This window comes from Camelus ferus, chromosome 2 (genome assembly GCF_009834535.1).
Source record: "Camelus ferus isolate YT-003-E chromosome 2, BCGSAC_Cfer_1.0, whole genome shotgun sequence".
Lineage (NCBI taxonomy): Eukaryota > Metazoa > Chordata > Mammalia > Artiodactyla > Camelidae > Camelus > Camelus ferus.
The window spans coordinates 3,186,347-3,205,165 of record NC_045697.1 but is presented as its reverse complement, the minus strand read 5'-3'; the positions used below and the strand labels follow the sequence as shown (position 1 = coordinate 3,205,165).

The window sequence follows — 18,819 nt, the reverse complement described above, 5'->3', positions numbered from 1 at the left end:
GAGAGGAGCCGCCCCTGAGGGGGACTCGTGAGTGACTTTATTCCTCCCATTCTGTTTCTCTGAACTTCCTAAACTTTCCACAGGGAGCAGGCATGAATTCTGTGATCAGGACAAAGAGAAAGGCCTGCTCCGTCGCAGTACCAGGGCGAGGGGTGTGAGGTCGCCTTTACTTGTCAACCTGGGGGTGTCTGTGGATGGAACTAACAGTTAAATTGGTGAACTCAGAGTAAGAGGATTACCCTCCATGATGTGGGTGGTCCTCACCCCATCAGCTGATGTCCTGAAAGGAAAAAATTAAAAAATGGACAGGTAAGGGGGGATTCTCCAGCAGACCTCACCTGCTGGAGAAGCCTGCCTTTAGGCTTCACCTGCGCAGTCAGCTCTCCGGGCCCACACTACAATTTTGGACTTGCCGGCCTCCGTGGTCAAGGAAGCTGATTTCTCATAATAAATCTCTCCATGTGGACGTAGATACACATACTTACACAATGTTACATATAGAATTTTTTATTTTATATTTAAATTTTATACATATTATATAACATATAAAATATGTACACACGTACATACATACACCCCCCAATGGTTCTGTTTGGAGAACGCTGAAACAAGAACGGACTAAAAAGGATCTTCTCGCTGGCGGGGCGGGGCCTCAGAAAGTTCCTGGGACACAAGCTACCAGCTGAACACTGCTGGCAGGAAGCCAAGGATCGCCAGGGACCCGAGCTCTTTGCACATCCAGACAAACGGAGCCCGACCAGGGAGCGAAGCTGTGTGTGCGGGGCGGGGGGGTGACGGGCTCCTCCGCTCTGGCGGGAAGGGCCCCCCTGCCCCACTGCAGCACCCCTGTGCCCGAGTACAGAGTAAGAGAACAGGAAATGTAACCTGTCTGCTGGAAATAAACCTCTGGCAAGGCACACTTACGAAACGCCTGCTGTATTCCAGAACACAGAGCTGCCTGCAGATCTCACTCTGCTTGGACACCTTAAATCCTTTACACCGTAAACCCACTTCTGCGCCTATAGCTGGGAATAGCAAGATCCACCACGTGGTCTGTGACTGCTGACTTGTGCTTCATACAGAGTAGGCAGGAGCCATTATTTTTTCTCTTTTTTTTCCAACTAGAAGTGCTGAAACTCTCAGAGATGTTATTAAAACTTTGAGGGAGTCCTAAATCAACTGTAAGATTAATTCCTAGAAAGAAACATGCCCCTTACCTTCTCCAGTTCTGCCTTGTGCACCGGGGAGCTCGAGGTGGGAGGACATTCCGGATCCACTGGCCCACTACAGCCACTGTAGACCTCCCTGATCACCTGTAGTGAGGGCAGACATTTCTGAGTACATCCAGTGCAGAGATGTTTACATAAGGGGTCAGAGCAGAGGCATGAGGTGTGGGAGGAACATCGAGGGATCAAAGTCATCTGGACTGAAGTTCTGGGACGCCAGGCACTCATCTGTTCACTCACTCATCATTCACCAAATGTCCCTCCACTTCTGGTACTGACATGGGTGCTGGGACACAGATGAGAACAACGTACGTGAGAGTCCTGCCCCCGTGGAGCTCCCATTCCAGCAAAATTCAGAGACCACCGTAAACAAAGAGCATCACCCAAAGATGAAGGCAATGTAAGACAGAAGCACTACAAAGAATAGAAGGTGGTCTTTAACAAAAAGAGGGGCTGATTGAGACCAAGAGAGGCCCTTCTGTGATGATATGTAAGCTGTGAGCTGAGCTAAATCGTCAGAAGGCTGCAGCTGAGTGAAGAACTGGTGGCAAGGGCTCCAGGCAGAGGGAATGAGGTGCAAAGGCCCTGTGGCAGATGTGAAGAGACTGCAGGAAACCCAGGGTGCCACGTGGCCAGAGATGGAGCAGGAGAGGCCGGCAGGGGCGAGGGATCCACTGTCAAGGGGCTGATGCCCAGAGCCGTGGATGGGATAAGTCAGCAGAGGAGGGTAAGACAAAGCAGGACAGAGATCCCAGAGAAAGACTGAGAGCCGGTCAATACATGGGGTAGAGCCTAAGGAGAGAGGCGGGTGAGAGTCTGAACTGCAGTGGACAGGGAGGCTGCAAGCCAACCAGGAGCTGCCTCCCAGGGGCAGGGAGGAGGAGGGAGAGAGCCGGGGGAGCGCCCAGCAGATGAGCCCCAGAGGAGGGTCTCTGTGAGGGAGGAGGGGGCATGACTGGAGAGGACACATAGGGAGGGGAGGAGCAAAGGAAGGGCTTTTCAGAGACAGGAGGGTGGACGGGGATCTGGAGAAGGCAGGGAGGATGCAGAAAGGCCAGTGCATTCGGCAGTGGGAGTCTGAGAAGGCTGCGGAGTCTGACCAAGCCTATGCTCCCAGTGACTGGGAGGCAAGAACATCACTGCTCCCTGAACGTCACAGCCTCTGTGATCTCAGCTTCCTTAGAAACAGAGGAAGGCGTATCAAGATGACCCACCTTGCTATTCATGACTAAGTTAAGAGAAAAATGTTACCCTAAGCCAGCATCCAGCACATGTACGTTCAAAACACAGAGGCTGCTGTCACTGACATCATCACTGCCAGCAACCTTGTGGTTTATGTCGAGAGCTCAGAAAGTGACTGTGGCCCGGACCCGGAGATGCGAGCAGCATCGTGTGGTGCTCCTGGCGTTCACAGCCACCCCTGTGGTCCCCCGCTGTCCCTCCTGGCCTTCCTGAGGACTCGCAGAGAGCTAAGTGTGATCCTGATCACTGGAGACATATGGCAAACGAGACAGACAAGTCTGTCTTTCAAAATCTTTCAAAAGGTCTTCTATTCTTTTTGGAACTAAGCTGCAGTCTGAGTTCAACTCAAGTGCCTTCTGAGCCAAAAAGAAAAAAAAAAAAAAGTAAGAAAGAAATGCCAAAGTCCCAGATATCTTCTGTGTAGTAATTTTGCAATAAGATCTCAACAGACACATCCAGAGTTCCTTGGCTTGCTCTGGGGTTGGGATCAGAGCCAGGAACTGACAGGAGACTGGGGTCGTGTTATCAGCCACTCTGCTGCTCAGTTGTTCTATAAAAAATCAGAGTGATGTCCTCAATAGAGACTCAAACAGGAGATGAGAAAAGAAGAGGCCCAGAGAGCCTCCTGCAGTGGTTTCCTCCTTGTCTACTGTGAGGTGCGGAAACAGAACTAGAGGTGACGCCGACCCAGTGCCCTGAGCCTCCCGGACGTCTCTGAGCGGAAAAGGTTCGCTTCCCTCAGTTTCTCTGTTTCACGTGGGTCTCTCGGCCGCTTTTTCTGTAGCGCATCTTTACGCCCTCACCTTCCCGATGTTTGTTAAACCTTCAGTTGACAAGGCACGCTTTTATTGGATCTGAAGACTAGACTTTCTCTTTTCTCTGGGGAAAGCGGACAGTGCGATGGGAAACTCCCGGACTTTTGCAGCAGAAAGAAGCTGGGCTTGAAACCCCAGTTCTGCCACCTGCTCTGTACACGCAGCGAGTGCCTGGGCTCTGAGCCCCACTCCCCCATCCTTCCTGAATGAGCACAGGGCAGCGCCCCACCTCGAAAACTAAATGACGAATCAGACGTGTGTGCCCGGCCCCGCTCGTCTCCAGGACCAGGATGGACACTGGGAGCACGTGAGCTCCCTTCTTGGGACTAGAGCCTTACACACACGAAACCGTGTTTCAACTGTACACACACCCGATGCTCACGAGGTCATTTCCACTAAAAGGCCGACCCCTGTGAAACAAGACCTCCAGGAACCTGTCTCTTGACAAAGTCTCTTTTTTCTTTCTCCTCTTTCTTTTTCTTCCCCAAGGAGGGGCGGGATCTACAAAGCCCTTTGGTGGGACTGCTCTAGACAGACCTCAAGTGTCTCCCGGAGGAGGTGTGCGCCCTCTCTTCCTTCTGGATCGGCCCAGGCCCCGCGTGACCAGGGAGCCCCTCTGACCGTCCCCCGCGGGACACAGCGCGGCTGCCCACCCACGTGCCGCTGACAGCCACGCGCCGCGGCCCAGCCCGGGCCACGGGTGCCCTGTGCGCCCAGGCCTGCTGCTTCCGCTGAGCCGGGCTCGTTCTCACGGAAGGGGCCCCGCCTCCCTTATGCCGCTTTTCCCAAGGCCTAGCACATAACAGCCGCTAAAAAATAGTTTGATTAAAGAAAAAAGGAGGAGGAAATGAAGAGGTAAATTGGACTCAAATTTCCTATGATGAAAAAAGGTGTGAGTAAAAAACAGAAGGAAAGAGACTAGGCCATCAGGTAAGGTAAGTAAAACCTCGTGACAAAGTTTCCCCAGTCCTCCGCTGAAGTCCTCAGGGAGGGGGGACTTTTTAAAAAAGAAAAGAAAGAAAGGAAGAAAGAAAGGAAGAAAGAAAGGAAGAAAGAAAGGAAGGAAGGAAGAAAGGAAGGAAGGAAGGAAGGAAGGAAGGAAGGAAGGAAGGAAGGAAGGAAGGAAGGAAGAAAGAAAGAAAGAAAGAAAGAAAGAAAGAAAGAAAGAAAGAGAAAAGAAAAAGAGCATCCAATTAAAGCCGTGCCTGCAGCACCAACACGCCTGGCCTCGCTGACTCCCCCGGTCACGGGACAGTCCCCCCTGCTCTCCGCTGTCCACATCAGGTCCTGTTTTGCCAGCCAACAAAGCTTTGGGGGACCTGAGGAGTCTCTGAAGTTCTGAAGCCAGACGAGGTTACCGAGCCATCAAAGCTAGCTCCCTAATGTGGTCACATTTTCTGAGAAGCCTTTCCTGATGAAAACCCAAATATCTGGATGCTTACAAAGCTGTACAGGACCCATTACGCCATCTCCTCCCTATGAGTTTTCCCTGCTGAAGCTTACATTCCTCGTGGAGAGACCAGTGTCTCCCACAGCTTAGACTGGGGCGGACATTCAGTAAGCCCAGCGGAGAGCCGGCGTACCTGGGCCAGGTGGGGTTACTCGTGGCACTCGGACATCACGAGCCTATTTAATAACAGGGACAGAGAAGGGCACCGTGGAAAAGGTCAGCGAGCAGGAGCCAGTCTTTCTTTCCACGGGTTTTATCAAATGGCTGGGTTATTTCAGTTATCTTCATGAAACTGTCTACTCTGATCTCTGTTTATTGCTGTATTGCCCCTGCAGAGTTAATCCAGAAATAGTAAATAAAGGGTTTATCACTCAATTTTTTAAATAGCTGCAAATAAGGTTTTTATATTAATGTTTCTTTTCAAAGAGCCACATTCTGTGAGAAGTTCTCTAGGTCTTTAAGAGAACTAGAGCCAAATTCAGAATCACAAATCCTTCAAAAAACAAATTGTTATATGTTCTGTGGTATTTTTGTTTGCTTTTAACTTGAGCCCTCATCTCCAGAAACACAATCTCTGCACATTTTTTAAGGAAACCTGACCACTCGGTTTCTGGGAATATTGGCTCTTGTCTTCTGACTGACCCCGACAAGATGGTTCATGTGTTCAGCATCTGTGCACGCTCACACACACACTCACACACACTCACTCACACACACACACAGAGTTAACTTTGGCAAGAGCTGCTGGTAATGGAAGTTGCAGGCCGAGAGGGGAGAAACAAATCTGGCAGAAATCCTTGAAGGAGTGTCTGTCTGGTCATGTCCTGGCCAAGGTCCCCACGCTTCTCGCACCTGACACGGGGTGTGTGTGTGACTTGCTTAAAAGGTCTTTCATTGTTACACTGAGGCCATGTTTCAAAATACTGAAAGCCTGGATAATAAGTTTAAGACAACACGGGATAATAGGAGTTTATGTTAGTAAAAGACTTGGCATTCGTCTTATAAAACAATTCATGTCAGAGAGTTGACAGTTTTCACAGAAGGAATCCTAAGAGGTGATAGTAATAAATCACACATGTCAACAGTTTGTTACAGTTCTAAGAGTGCATTTGTATGGCTTTTTCATTCCAGCTTTTTGATCATTCTGATTAGTGTTATTTCCACTTGATAGATAAATGGGAGTGTTTGGTGGCCCAAAATATCGCGAGTTAAAGGCATTCCCAGAATATACTCCAGATTTCCAGACCCTTCACTCAATCTTCTGTCCCTCTAACATTGCTACCATCAAGATAAATAAGGGTTGTTCCTTTCATGATCGTAGTTCTTTAATTTAAGAAAAAAAAATCTACTTCAGTCACAAAGATGTGGCCTTTACAAGGTGAGATAAAAAACCATGATGACAGCATTGACTTATTACACATAAGACTATGATTTCAAAGTTTTAAAACATCTAAAAAAAATAGAACAAAGTTGGAGCCACAGGCTAGCTGTTGATATGACCAAATTCAGGATAAAAGTTACCTTTGAAGAGGGAGAGAGAATTAATAGGGGAGGCACGTTTCAATTATATCTGTGGTATTTTAGATCTTAAAAAGCATAAAAGATATAAAGTTAAAAAAAAAAAGTTCTTAGGTCCAGAATGAATCTAATCACCAGGAATCTGTTAGATTTCAGGTGATTCTGAGAAGGCTGCCAATCTAACAACAGTGTCTGGATGAAACTAAAACATCTCTAGTCTCTGCCGGTTTTAAAAAATTAAAATTCTATAATTGAAACTGAAACCAGTTTTGCCATCTGACTTTGATTTCTAATCAAGACTTCTTTGGTTCTCGTGCAATAATATGCAATGGGAGTAGAGCATAGATGTTAAATGAAGTAATTAATCAATCTAAACCCTTTCATGAAAGATGACTTACCATGAATTATTTACTTCTTTTTAAAGAAATATCAGCAAATTCTAAAAAAAAAAGTCTTGCAATGAAGCTGCCATTGACAAACAGAGTCATCATTCTATACTTAGCTAAGTGCCTCTGATCTGTGAGTACCTCACATCTGCTGAAATAAGATGTAAGATTATTTCACTCCATCAGCACCCAGCATCTTGAAAAACTTTTGTCTTTAATTGTCTACTTGCGGGCTGCACTGCTGGCTCGGTGCCATTTCCTAATGAAATAGTAAAATCCAGTGACACCCAGATGACTTCATGGTAGGCCAGTATCATTAAGAAGGGAGCTATTCTTTAGTGCGCATGAAATACTGAACAAACTGTGAGAAGAGAGGAAAAAAAGAAAGCTTAGCTTTCAGAGTGTCCTTCCTTAGCGCTCCACTAGGGACCAGGTAAACACACAAACACAGAAGGCCAGACACAGGTAACTAAGGTGGGAGCAGGTGAAGAAAAAGGGACCACAGTAAGGCTCCTTGCTCATTTCCGCATTCTTTCCCTCCTTGCCGAAGGGAAGGTTCTGAGATCCTAGAAGTAAGGAACAAAGAGAGAAAGTGGCAAATCGTCAGGTGGCCCAGCAGAATGAAAATGAAATGTGAAGCCAGGAAACCCTGAGGTCCACTCCCGGCCCCATCACTGTTGGCCCCTGTGCCAACCCGCCCACCCGGGGCTCGGCGTCTCACCTGTGAAATGAAGGGGCTGATAGGAACACCCTTCCCAGGCAGCTGCTCTGGGGATTAAGAGATACCAAATGGCGGCAAAGCACTTTGGTAACGGTGGTGGGTGACGCGTAGCCTCTTAAGTGTCCAGCTCTGGAAGGCTAAGTGAGCAGCAGCAGAGACTCCTGACTGCAGGGCTCCCATTAAAAAACATCAGTGCGCTGCTCAGTCTCCCACATTACAGACATGAGAAAAGCCCCATCTGTGTGTTCTGTCCCAACAGAAGCAATCTCTGTGGTCATCACAGAGTCTGACCCTTACGCTCTCCTGGGGGAGGAGAGGGAAGTGGAGCTCAAGATTTAACGGACGCCGGCACAGTTTAAGAGTCGTTGTCATTAAATGTCTCAGCAGGCTTTCCCACCCCTCCTTACCCTTTTTTCAAAGCAAGTACTAGCAGGCAATGATGGGAGAGAAGGTTTGGACCAACCTTCCTGATAAAGGCAGTTAGGGGAGCAATTTGAAATACACGTAGCGTCTTCACAAGAGCATGAAAGAGCTATCGCACTGCGGAGACACCGAGCTGCCATCCAGAAGCAGGTGGCAATCTGGAGGGAGCCTAGCAGCTGGGACTTCCTTGCCTGCCCCACCCAGAGGGGGCAGCTGAGAGGCTAGGCAGCACTCTGCCAGCTCTGGGGGAGCAGGAGCCAAAAGCTGGAGTCCAGGGCATACCAAGAACGAGGTCCCTGGCCAAACTCCCATACTTAGGATTGAGACCCCTCCCCCCAAGAAATGCGTCTTGGAATAAGATTGAAATAAATATAAGTCTGCCCTTGATAGATTGCAGGCTGACTTCAAGATACTTGGATGGCTCTTAAAATCTCGGGCTCTGAAATTAAACCGATTTTGGAGACCTAATGCCCCTCAAGCACGTGGCTCTCAGAGAGAAAAGCACAGTGCTAAGAATCAAATGACTTCTATACGGACAACTGAATACCCCCAAGAAAAAGAATGAAATTGGACCCTTACCTCACACTATATGCAAAGATTAAATGAAAATGGACCTCAGATTAAATTTAAGAGCTAACATATAAAACTATTAGGAGAAAATATAAATCTTTAGGGCCTTGGATTAAACAATGGTTTCTTAGATACGACACAAAAAGCAATAAAAAGTAATGACACACTATTACATATTACATACAACATGGATGGACCTTGAAAACATTATGCTAAGTAAAAGAAGACAGTCACATAAGGATACACCTTGTATGAGTGCGTTTATACAAAATGCCGAGAACAGGCAAATCTATAGGAACAGAAAGCAGATGAGTGGTTGTTTGGGGCTGGGGTAGGGGCGGGGCGGGGCAGTGACCGTTAGCCTAGGGCGCACAGCGTTTCTTCTTTGGGTTGGTGAAAATGTTCTGGAACTAGATTATGGTGATAGTTGTACAATTATGTGAATACACGAAAAACCACTGAGTCAGACTTTAATAGGGTGAACTGTATGGCACGTGCATTATACTTCAATAGAGCTGTTATTAAGAATTATTACAATAATTTTTCCCAAATATAATGACCAGCAAGATCATCATATAACCCGGCACACGAGACGACAAAATGACACTGAATGAGGAAAAGCACACTAAGTAACAGAACCAGGTCCAAACTCCACCAAAGACACTCTCAGAACAACCATGCCTGTGATGTGCTTGCTATGGGGAGAAAACCCAAACAAACATCCCTAAAAGACATAACTAGAAGTTCCAGAACTGAAAACAACCATAGCCAAAATTAAGAACCCAGTGAACAGGAATAAACTTAACAACAGACCAGACACAGCTGAAGAGAGAAATAGTCAGCTAGAAAGTAACAAGAAAAAATTAACCAGACTAAAGGCGGGGGTGGGGGAGGATAGTAAAGTACAAAGATAAAAGCAGGATACAGTGAAAAAGTCCAACATATATTTAAAGGTAGTTAGGGTGAAGGGAATGGGGCAAAGTTATGTTTTAAGGGAACTGGCTGGAATTTTTCCCCAAAACTTATGAAAAGACCAATCCACAGATTTTAAAAGCCCCGGGAATCCCAAGCAGAATAAATAAAAAAGAATCTACATCCAGACACGATGAAGTGAAGCCAGAAAAATCAAAGTGGCAGAGAAAGTTCTAGAAGCAGCTTGCAAACAGGAGGCAGATGGTCTTTTAAAGACAAAATTTAAAGTGATTAATGTCAAAGTAATCAGAATATTCCACTGTCAAACACACAACTATTCAGGTTAATCCATGTTTGCCTACACTTGAAAAAAAATACACATTAAAATAAAAACAGATCTCAGAAGGAGGTTTGGGAATTCAAATGGCTCACAAACAGAAGCAACAAGTTACCTTCAGCCACTGCTCGGCCTGCTCCTTACTCTGGACTGCAAGAACAAGGGGGTCTGTGCCCTGCTGGGTGATCTTCAGCTCGTGTTTCTTTTTCTTGCTGTCTTTCGGGATATACGTGATGGTGCAGCCTTGGAGGGGCAGTTCCATCTGAGGCTGCTGGTCCTTGGAACTTTTATAGCACTGCAGTGAACAGGAGAAATCCAAGTTAGGTTATCGACACTGAAAAACCCAAGCACAACAAAAACAGGGGTACTGACGAGGCACCTGAATGAATGAAGAGTGGAGATGCTCAGAGCCTGGAAGACAGATCTGCAGACTCACAGGCATCACACACACAGCCTCGCTCCATACGCCACCTCCCCTCCACGTAAGCGCAAACCCCTCTGCTGCTGGTTAATTCAGCAACGTCTGAGTGACTCCGTGGGAACAAAGTCCCTGCTCTGACAGTCCTCCTGTTCCAGTGGAGCTTCCTCGTCAAGTGACATGAACGTAATACGTTAGATCTGCTGAAACGGCACAGCCGGCCCGAACGTGGCAGACGGTACCGTGGGAAATTTGTTCCACAGTCTATGCCCCTTGGTATCCACCCGTCTCATCTCTGTTCTCTTTCTGAAAGGCAGACAAACGATTTTATGAAGAGTATAAATAGCAACATATAATATACTAAACGTCTGCAAAAGTTTCCAGCTGAGTAGAGGGTCCACGCTGCTCCGTTTGCATCGCTGACATTCGCTCTAGAGCTCTCAGCACTGTGGCGAGACGGAGCCTGAGTTCCCATCAATTCTCCCTTAAACTAGACCTGTCAAACCTCGAACCAGATCTCTGCCCAGAGGTTCCCTGTGCCCGCTTTGGATTTGTTGTATTACTGGGTCCCAAACGCACACCTCGTAATGGACATACACGGTCTCAGAGCTCAGGTACCTGGGTCCTAGCTCTGTCGCTAATTTAATCCGGGTTCCTGGAAGTTGGTTAAGCTTTCTGAGCCTGCTTCTTCATTTGTGAAAGGAGTCATTGCTGTTTTTATTATTATTTTACTGAACTACATTAAAGTAGTTAATAACAATGACAGCTGCTGCCAAGGACTGAGTGTCAGCACTACACAAGGCATTTCATACATCTTATTTAATCATCACAGCTGTCCATTTTGCAGCTTAGGAGAATGAGGTCCAGTTGGTTAAGTGACTTGCCCAAAGTCAGGCAAACCGAACAGTGTGGAGCCAGGACTCCAGCCCCAAACTAAGTGCAGAGTCTGCATCCTGGACCCCAGTCCACTTACTGATAAAAGAATAAATAGAAACCGATTTTCAGAAAGATGTTGAGAGTCCCTCCTATTTACAGTTCCAGAACCTTGGCTCCCAAATGGCACAGGCCAGGAGACAATCCACTTTTTAAAAAAGTCCAACTGACAGTGGCCCTGTCCAAAAGGAAGAAAAAAATACACCAAAACCAACTAGCCTCAGACTGCTATGAATGTTTACCATTTACCAGATTTTTCACATTCTCAGTAAGTGCATTAAAAAAAAAAAAGGTGAGAAGGATACTATACTAACAGTACTGTGGAAGGAATTAGAAAGGAAACTTTGTAGCTCTTTTTTTCTTTAAATGCCTCAAGATGTATGTGTTGTCAGTGATGTGATAAACGAGACTCTGGAGATGTCTACAGGTTGGATTCCCAGGGAAGATGATGCTAAAACAGAGTGGCGCACAGGGTATTTAGTGAGGTGTGCCCTTAGAGAGCTACACCTGTAGGAGGAGGGGAAGGAAGCAGGACAGGGCAGAGGGCGAAGCGAAGCTAAAATGTAGTCCAAATACAAGGCCCTGATCCCGCGGCAGCTCTGGAGCTGGAACGCATCATCAGGCTTGTCCCGTGAGGGGGACAGTCACACCTAGGGATCGCTTGGGATGCAGACGCCCTGGGAAGGGAACATGAACTTGGCCAGCTGTCTGCCAGCAGCCCTCCCTGCAAGTGAGGGAACACATGCTTCCGCCTAAAGGGGAACATGACAGTGTGCACCACAGAGCCACCTGGGTGCAGAAAGGAACAGGTTCTGGAAGTAAATAAAAAACGCTGGTGATGGTGGCGCCTGTGGGAAGATGGGCTGGGAACATTTAGGGGAAGATACTGGCTTTTCTTTTCCATTTATAGCTTTCTGTTCTGTTTAAACTTCGAAAGTACTTGCTTTTATTACTGTTAATTTCTTTTTCACCATCAGCAGGGGTCATCTGGACAATTGGATCATAGGTCATTTTTGAACAACAGAAAGCTTCATAAGAAAACTTTGAGTCTGCGTGTCATCAAAGACAGTGCTTTCACACGGCTTTCCATTCATCTCTTCCTAAATATTTACAACTACCCTGAGTGGTGGGTATTATCACCCTGGTTTTGGAGATGGGAAACCTGGTAGGAGGTGGAAGAAACAGAAGAGGATGAGGGAGGGAAGGAAGAGACAGGAGAGGAGAGAGAGGCGCTGGGGCCAAGGCGGGGACACAACACTGCCAACCGACCACCGACCTTGCGGATGCCACGGGCTCCCCGCAGCGCGTTTTAAAACTTCTCTTTTGATCGAGAGTCAACTGTGTATTTTTAAAACATTTATATAACATACGAACATCTTGCAGCCATTATGTCAGATTGTAAATAAGGACTATATTAATCTTTTTCATCTTTTTTTCATTCTTTAGTTTAAAATTCCCCCATGGCATCATCATTTTTGGCATATTCTAAATTTGGGAGAAATTCAGGCCACACATGTGGAAAAAAACATGTACTCTCATGGAAAAACAAACACAACTTTTTTTAAAACAAAGCCATTAATTTAAAAAAATACAATGTTCTAAGAGTCTAGTAAAATAAGATTCCCATAATTCACAAAAGAAAGTTAAAAGAAAAAGGGTTACCTGCTTCACTTAAAAGTGAGATGCAGAATCACACGTTCTCGTGTGCTGTTGAATGATACAATTTTGAGTGATTTTTCCCCCAGGGTTAATTTGAAGGAAAAACAAACACACACTCTGAAATCCATGATTCCAATAGTCAACCATGGTTTCTAAAGCTGCGAGGGGCAGGAGAGGACGAGGGACAGCGGGCCCGTCATCCTCAAAGGCTCCTGCTTCCTTACTAGGGTCCCTGGAGGAAGCGTGCCTGCAGCAGAGGGTCTGCCTCCTGCCCCTGCTCCCCTGTTCCTTACTCTACCTTTCTATTCGGCCTCTCAGAGTTACAAAAAAAGAAAAAAGAAAAAAAAAAAAAAAAAAGAACAGTTGGCCTTTAGCTTTCCAAAAGAATTTTCTTTCCCCGGCACTCTCCCCCACACCCCGCCAGGCCTGCCCGGCCCACTTCGATGACCTGGCTTGGAGGAATTCACTGACTCACTACAGATGACAGAATCCATCCTGTAACTTCTGGCAAGCTAGAGCAGCGTGCATTTCCACTGACATGAACCGCAGACGCTGGCCGAGGTGGGGGTGGTTTTGCCCGCTGGTTGCTTTAGGGAGCTGGCAGAGCCAACAGCGCTGAAGACCCAGTAGGCTCGGCCAGGGCTCCCTGCCCGCCCGGCCCAGGCCAGTGCCCGACCGCCGTGAGCTCAGCACGGGGCATGGAGCCCGGGCGCTTCCCTCTCCTTCCCGCCGACGATAACGCTGCCCGGGTGCACATCCCATCCAGTGAGCCGCCGACGCCACCTGACCCACTCGACACGACAGCCACCACCTCGCAAGGCCCTACCAGCAGTTTGGTGTCTTTGATGACGCAGAGCAGCTTGGTCCACTGGCCGAAGCGCTTCTTCCGCAGCAGGAAGGCACAGATCTTGGCGTCCTTCACCAGGTCCATGGAGGCCTCTTCCGAGGGCCACTGGTGCCGCGTCTTCTTCCCCTTTCCATCCTCCTCCTCTTCATCGTACGACTCATAAGAGCTGCTCATGGCATCAGAGTCATAATCTGTCAACAAGAAAAAAGGGAAGAAAAGTAACAAACCAGGTTACATCACCCTTATCCTGAAGACAACCCACAGACTCACGCTATTACAGGAGCGAATGAGGAGGGGACCAGGAAACGCTGATTAGCAAGAGCAGGGGAAATAACTGAGACTTGGACAGTGGAAATTCAATGAAAAGTTTTAAGCTGAAGTGACTAAGAAATCTGTATTTACAGAAACCACTCCTGGACCACTGGACATGGGCCTGGTACCCTGCAGACCCCATGTTGTTAAATCCTCGCCAAGGTCTTGCTGGGCGGTGTGACCCCCACTCTGCAGCGAGTTTCACCAAAGGAAACACCCACCCACAAAGTTTGTTCAAGTCTGCAAGCCCCCCTCCCTGCTGGCATCACCACACGCACAGACCCTTCCTAAGGGTCAAGATCCAACCCAAGGCCACCCCTCCTTCAGGTCATCCTTGGACTTTCAGACACTTAGACCTGCCCCGTCACTCAGCAGTGCGTCGTACTAATAATCTTCAATACTAGGTTATCTGTCGTCTGGATCCCGTTCCCTCTTACCCTGGGGCTTTGCACACGCTGCTCTCACGCAGGCTGCCTGCTCATCCCACTCAGTCTCCTGCCTCTGCCCGGATGTGTGTCCTCACATTTCAGGATTTAACTTAGGGCACCTCCTCCACCAAGCCCCCCCGAATCACCAGAGCTGATGCCTACACACCAAATTCATGTGTTGAGGCTCTACCCCCATGGGACTGTATTTGGAGACAGGACTTTGAGGAGGTAATTATGGTGAAATGAGGCTACGGGAGCGGGTCCTAACCCACCCAGCAGGACTGGCAGCCTTAGAAGAAGAGGAGGAGGTCTTGCGCTGTCCCCGCGATGTGAGGACACAGGGAGAAGGCGGCCGTCTGTAAGCCAGGAAGAGCGCCCTCACCACAACCTGACTGCACCGGGGTGCTGCTCTTGGACTTCCAGCCTCTAGAACTGTGAGAAAATAAACGTCTGTTGTCTTGTAATCCAGTCCATGGTGCTTTGTTATGGCAGCCGGGGTAAGACACGAGGGGACATGCCCCTCTTCTCTGCTTCCACATTACCCAACACAAAATACACCCCACTGTGTTGTCACTTCTGTTTGCCCCACATCAGGCTGAGTCCGCTGTGGGAAGGGAGACCTCCTTGTTGGATGGGACTGTCCCAGCACTTAAAGTACCTGGCAGGGGGCAAGCAACAGACTTGCAGACAGGGAACCATCAGACCAACTTACATCATCCTTGCTGAGCCCTCAGAAGGATGGCTGGCACGTTAGAGCGACTGTCAGCGACACTGTTAACCTCAGCCCTGCTGGATCACAAGCTCCTCGAGCCAGTGTCTGACTCCTCTCCGCCCTCCTCTCAAGCCCCGGCACACCTGAGATACATTCGCTCTTCATAATGTATCGAGGAGTGAACACCTAGGTGAGGACTGAAGGGCAGAGGCAGGGGGGACAGCGGCTGAGGGAATGGCGGCACGGAGGCAGGAGCGGCCGGGAGGGCGGACCTGACACAGGACAGAACTCCCGCTGCTCACTCCCTGGGACCTGGATTACATCTGTGCTCTAAAGTCAGGCTTGCATTTTAATTTCCTTGCAAAGAATTATTTACCAAGGTGGGAGAAGAAAGACAGGGAGCTTAGGTGGAACTGTAAATCATGATAAAGAAGTCAAGGAAGGGTTTTGGGCAAGAGGCTAAGGTGACTGAAGAGGTAACCTCGGCAACAGCGTGGAGAACGGGCTGGAGCTGGGGGACAGACAGGGACCAGTCAGGATGCTCTGCGGTGATGTCGGGAAGGACACTGAGGCTGTGCCAAGGCGGGTGTGAGGAGGGGGAACGTGCGCGGCGCTAAGGTTCTCGGTCACAGGCAGCGTGGAGAGAGGGTGAGAGAGAATTGTCCGGAGTCTCCTCCTGTGCTGTGCAAAGCTGACCCTTCCACTTGGCGGCCAGACCTCTCCCTGCGTCGTCCCCGCACCTCCCCCCACCCCCACTCACACCCCTGCCCCCGCCAGCATCTACATCTCCCCAACACCCCCATTTAACATGGTGGCCATCTAAATTCAAATTCCAATTACACTTAACTAAGATTAGTATTCAGTCCCTCAGCTGCACCAAGCACGCTTCAGGTATTCCAAGTCACTGGTGGCTAAGGGGCCGCCATACTGGCCAGCACGGAGGGGAGCATTTCCATCATCGCGGGAGGCCTACTGGGCGGTGCTGGAGGCGACTGAGACATGCGCAGTGTGGAGACACAGATGCTGTGGGAGAGACGGGCTGAGGGGAGTGGCACATGTGGGACACGGAGAGGATCAGAGAAAACCACTGACCTCCACTGCCAACCAGACAGAAGAGCCTAGAAGAAGGAACACAATTTGTAAAAGCACCAAAGACATCAAGCATTTTACAAAGAGTGTGGAGCCTGCCACCTCTCAGTCGTATTTATGTCATCGCCACAGAGACCAACTTAGGAGCTACCTTTGTGGGGAGAGGGTGCGGTGGGCGAGGGGCTGGGGGGGCTTCCAGGGCTGGCAACATTCTGTTCTGGACCTGGTGGTGGTTCCACACGTTTCACTTTATGGTAAGTCGTTAAGTGTACATTCATACTTTATGTGCTTTTTGTGAAGTATATATTATAATGAAAGGTCTTTTTCAGAGTCCAGCGTGGCTAGAGCGCAGCGTACGGGGAAGAAGGCATGGAAGTGAGAGACCCCGCGCTGCCCGAGGTCCGAGGCACGCTGAGAGATTCCAGACAAAGTCCTGCTTTCTCTTGGAAAGATTAAGTTCACAGTAGCTTGGGGGACCACGAACCCCTCAGTGCTCAGCTCATTTTCTAGGATATCAAACTCAGGAAACATTTAATGAACAAATAGAAGAACTAATGAACAAATTAGTTATAAGCAGGGAAATTTGATTTCATTCATTCAACAAATGTTTACTGAGCACTTTCAACGTGCCAGGCAGTATTTTTATACTGATCTCTGTGCGCCTGGATCCGGGGGTGAAGCCGGGAAAAGAGGAGGCCCGCTGTGCGCTCACACACACTGACCCGCCGGCTCTGCAGCCACCCAGAGCGGGGCGCAGGCAGTGTCTTCATCTCGGAGGAGACGAAGAACGATGCTGAGAGACCAGGCGACTCACCCGAGACCACATCCTGGTGAACGACAAAGCCGAACCCTGATTTTAAACCGAAAAAAGTAGACTGGGCCCCAGCTGCCCTTTTCCTCAGGGGAATGGATTGAGGTCCACGGCTGAAACAGACAGTAGGTTCATGTCCCACCTTCTTCTGGGAGAACAGGACTGACAGACTTATTTTTAGAAGAACATCGGTTGACTTAGCAGGAAACCGAGCCTTCGGGAGTAACTCTGAGCCTCCAGGACAACCGGCTCCCTGGCAAGTCTCTCTGGGGGTTACTCAGCAGAGCTCAGGGGCTTCCCGGGGCTGTGGCAGGACATCAAAGAGTTCACCGTCTGGGGCTGGGATTTGGGTGATGTTAGGAGGTAATGAGGGCTCTGTGAAAAATTAAGAAAGACGCAGCACATGGGGAGAGCAGAGCGGCGGCGGCGGCAGCCTGCAGACACGGCAGTGGGAGGAGCAGGTGTTCTCAGAGATGGTGGAGGGTTTCATCTGGGGGCAGAGTCAGGAGGGCGTTAGCTAGAAACCATCAGCCCCGGCATGTCCTGGCGTCCCCGTCGACGTCTGCACTCCGTGCCGACGAGGAGGCAGACCCAAGAGCCAGCAAGAGGGCTGTGCAGGTCTTCACGTTTACGTGACGGTGCTGGCGAGGAAGTGCTTTTCTTGGGCAGAAACTGCTATCGCAGCGCAGTTCAATGGACCTAAAGAACACACTCATACTCTATTATTTTTAACTATAAAATGTAATTTTTAGACATATACTCATACCCCATGAAACCAGAAATGGCATTTCAACCAGCCGCCCTTGAGGAGGGAGAGCAGAGAGAAGGTGAGAGGGAAAAGAGATAATGGAAAATAAAATGAAATATAAATCTGAGCCCCAAACCTCTGCAAGGTCTGCAGTGATGGCGCACACCCCCCAAAATCCCCTCCCTGCGCGCTCTGGGTCGGAGCAGCCACAGAGAAGTCCGTGAGCGATGGGGGAGGGGGGAAGTCTACCCGGAAGGTCAGAGGAGGCCCCAGGCACTGTGGACCTGTCGGGCAGCCCTGTTTGCCTCGGGCGGTGATGGGACTCGGAGATCCCGACCTCTGGCAGCCCAGATCCTGGACAGGGGCGCACACAACTCCATCGCCAAGGCACCAGCTCCTCTGCCAGGCACCTGTGCCGCAGTCAGGAGGGGGTCGGGGACAGACGGGCTGCAGCAGGTCCTGCGGAGCTCAGCGCATCCATGTCTCCTCCACTCCAAGTCCAGCTCTCCTTCCAGACTGCGCTTCCAACCGGATGCTCGGGCCAGTGGCCTTCCGACTTGGACTCCTTCAACAGCTCAGCATAACTCTGTGAGGTCTAATCGTCAAAGTAAATCGTCTGTTTGACCTCATGGTGGCTCTGCTTGTCTGATCAAAGCCTGTTATAGAAATTAGTAATGGAAGCCTTCAGCCAGCTCTTATAGAGGCTGCTCAGAGCAGACCCTTAGGATTTTGGGGCACAGCTACGTCAACCTCTGATGAGAACTATTATTTCTGAGAAATGGCTCTTGGCTCACTGACGCCCTAAACGCTTGGTCTGAGCTGCCCAACGTGGACTCCGGGTCATCGAACCTACCAAGGGGCACTCGGCCATCACATCAGTCTGCATCTCCCTCAGGCTCCATCAGGCCCAGCAGAAGTAAGAAAGGAGCACAAGCAAGTAGCTTGGAGGCCCGTGGCCCCTATTCCATCCACGCTGCCTCCTCCTCTCAACACCGACTCATGAGTATGGCCCAGTGGTTTGCTCGGACGGTCAAGACTTGAGAAGAACTGGTAGCAAGGAATCTGCAGAAGAGGCTGAGAATGGACCTCCACAAGTGGGCTCAGAGTGGGAGGATCTGTGTATCAGGTGAATACGTGGCAGAGACGACCTCAGCAGAAGACCATCTTCACAACAAGGTAACAGCATGGCCCATTATGCAGACATCCGTCAGCCTCTTTGGCCAGAATTCTGGTCTGAGTGAACTCACAAACAAGTTGCACAG

The 18,819-nt window shown here is 49.1% G+C and overlaps 1 protein-coding gene across 7 annotated transcripts in view; it reads right to left on the bottom strand.

The window, feature by feature from the left end:
• The window catches only part of AFAP1 (actin filament associated protein 1), a 135,498-nt gene that overhangs the window by 47,349 nt on the left and 69,330 nt on the right, over nt 1–18,819 (bottom strand). For all 7 annotated transcript variants that reach the window (XM_032493382.1, XM_032493399.1, XM_032493411.1 and 4 more), the window contains 3 exons: nt 13,437–13,648; nt 9,716–9,895; nt 1,218–1,313 (listed from right to left, as the gene is read on the bottom strand). In XM_032493382.1, coding sequence (XP_032349273.1) covers nt 1,218–1,313; nt 9,716–9,895; nt 13,437–13,648 — 488 coding nt within the window. The remainder of the gene's footprint in view (nt 1–1,217; nt 1,314–9,715; nt 9,896–13,436; nt 13,649–18,819) is intronic.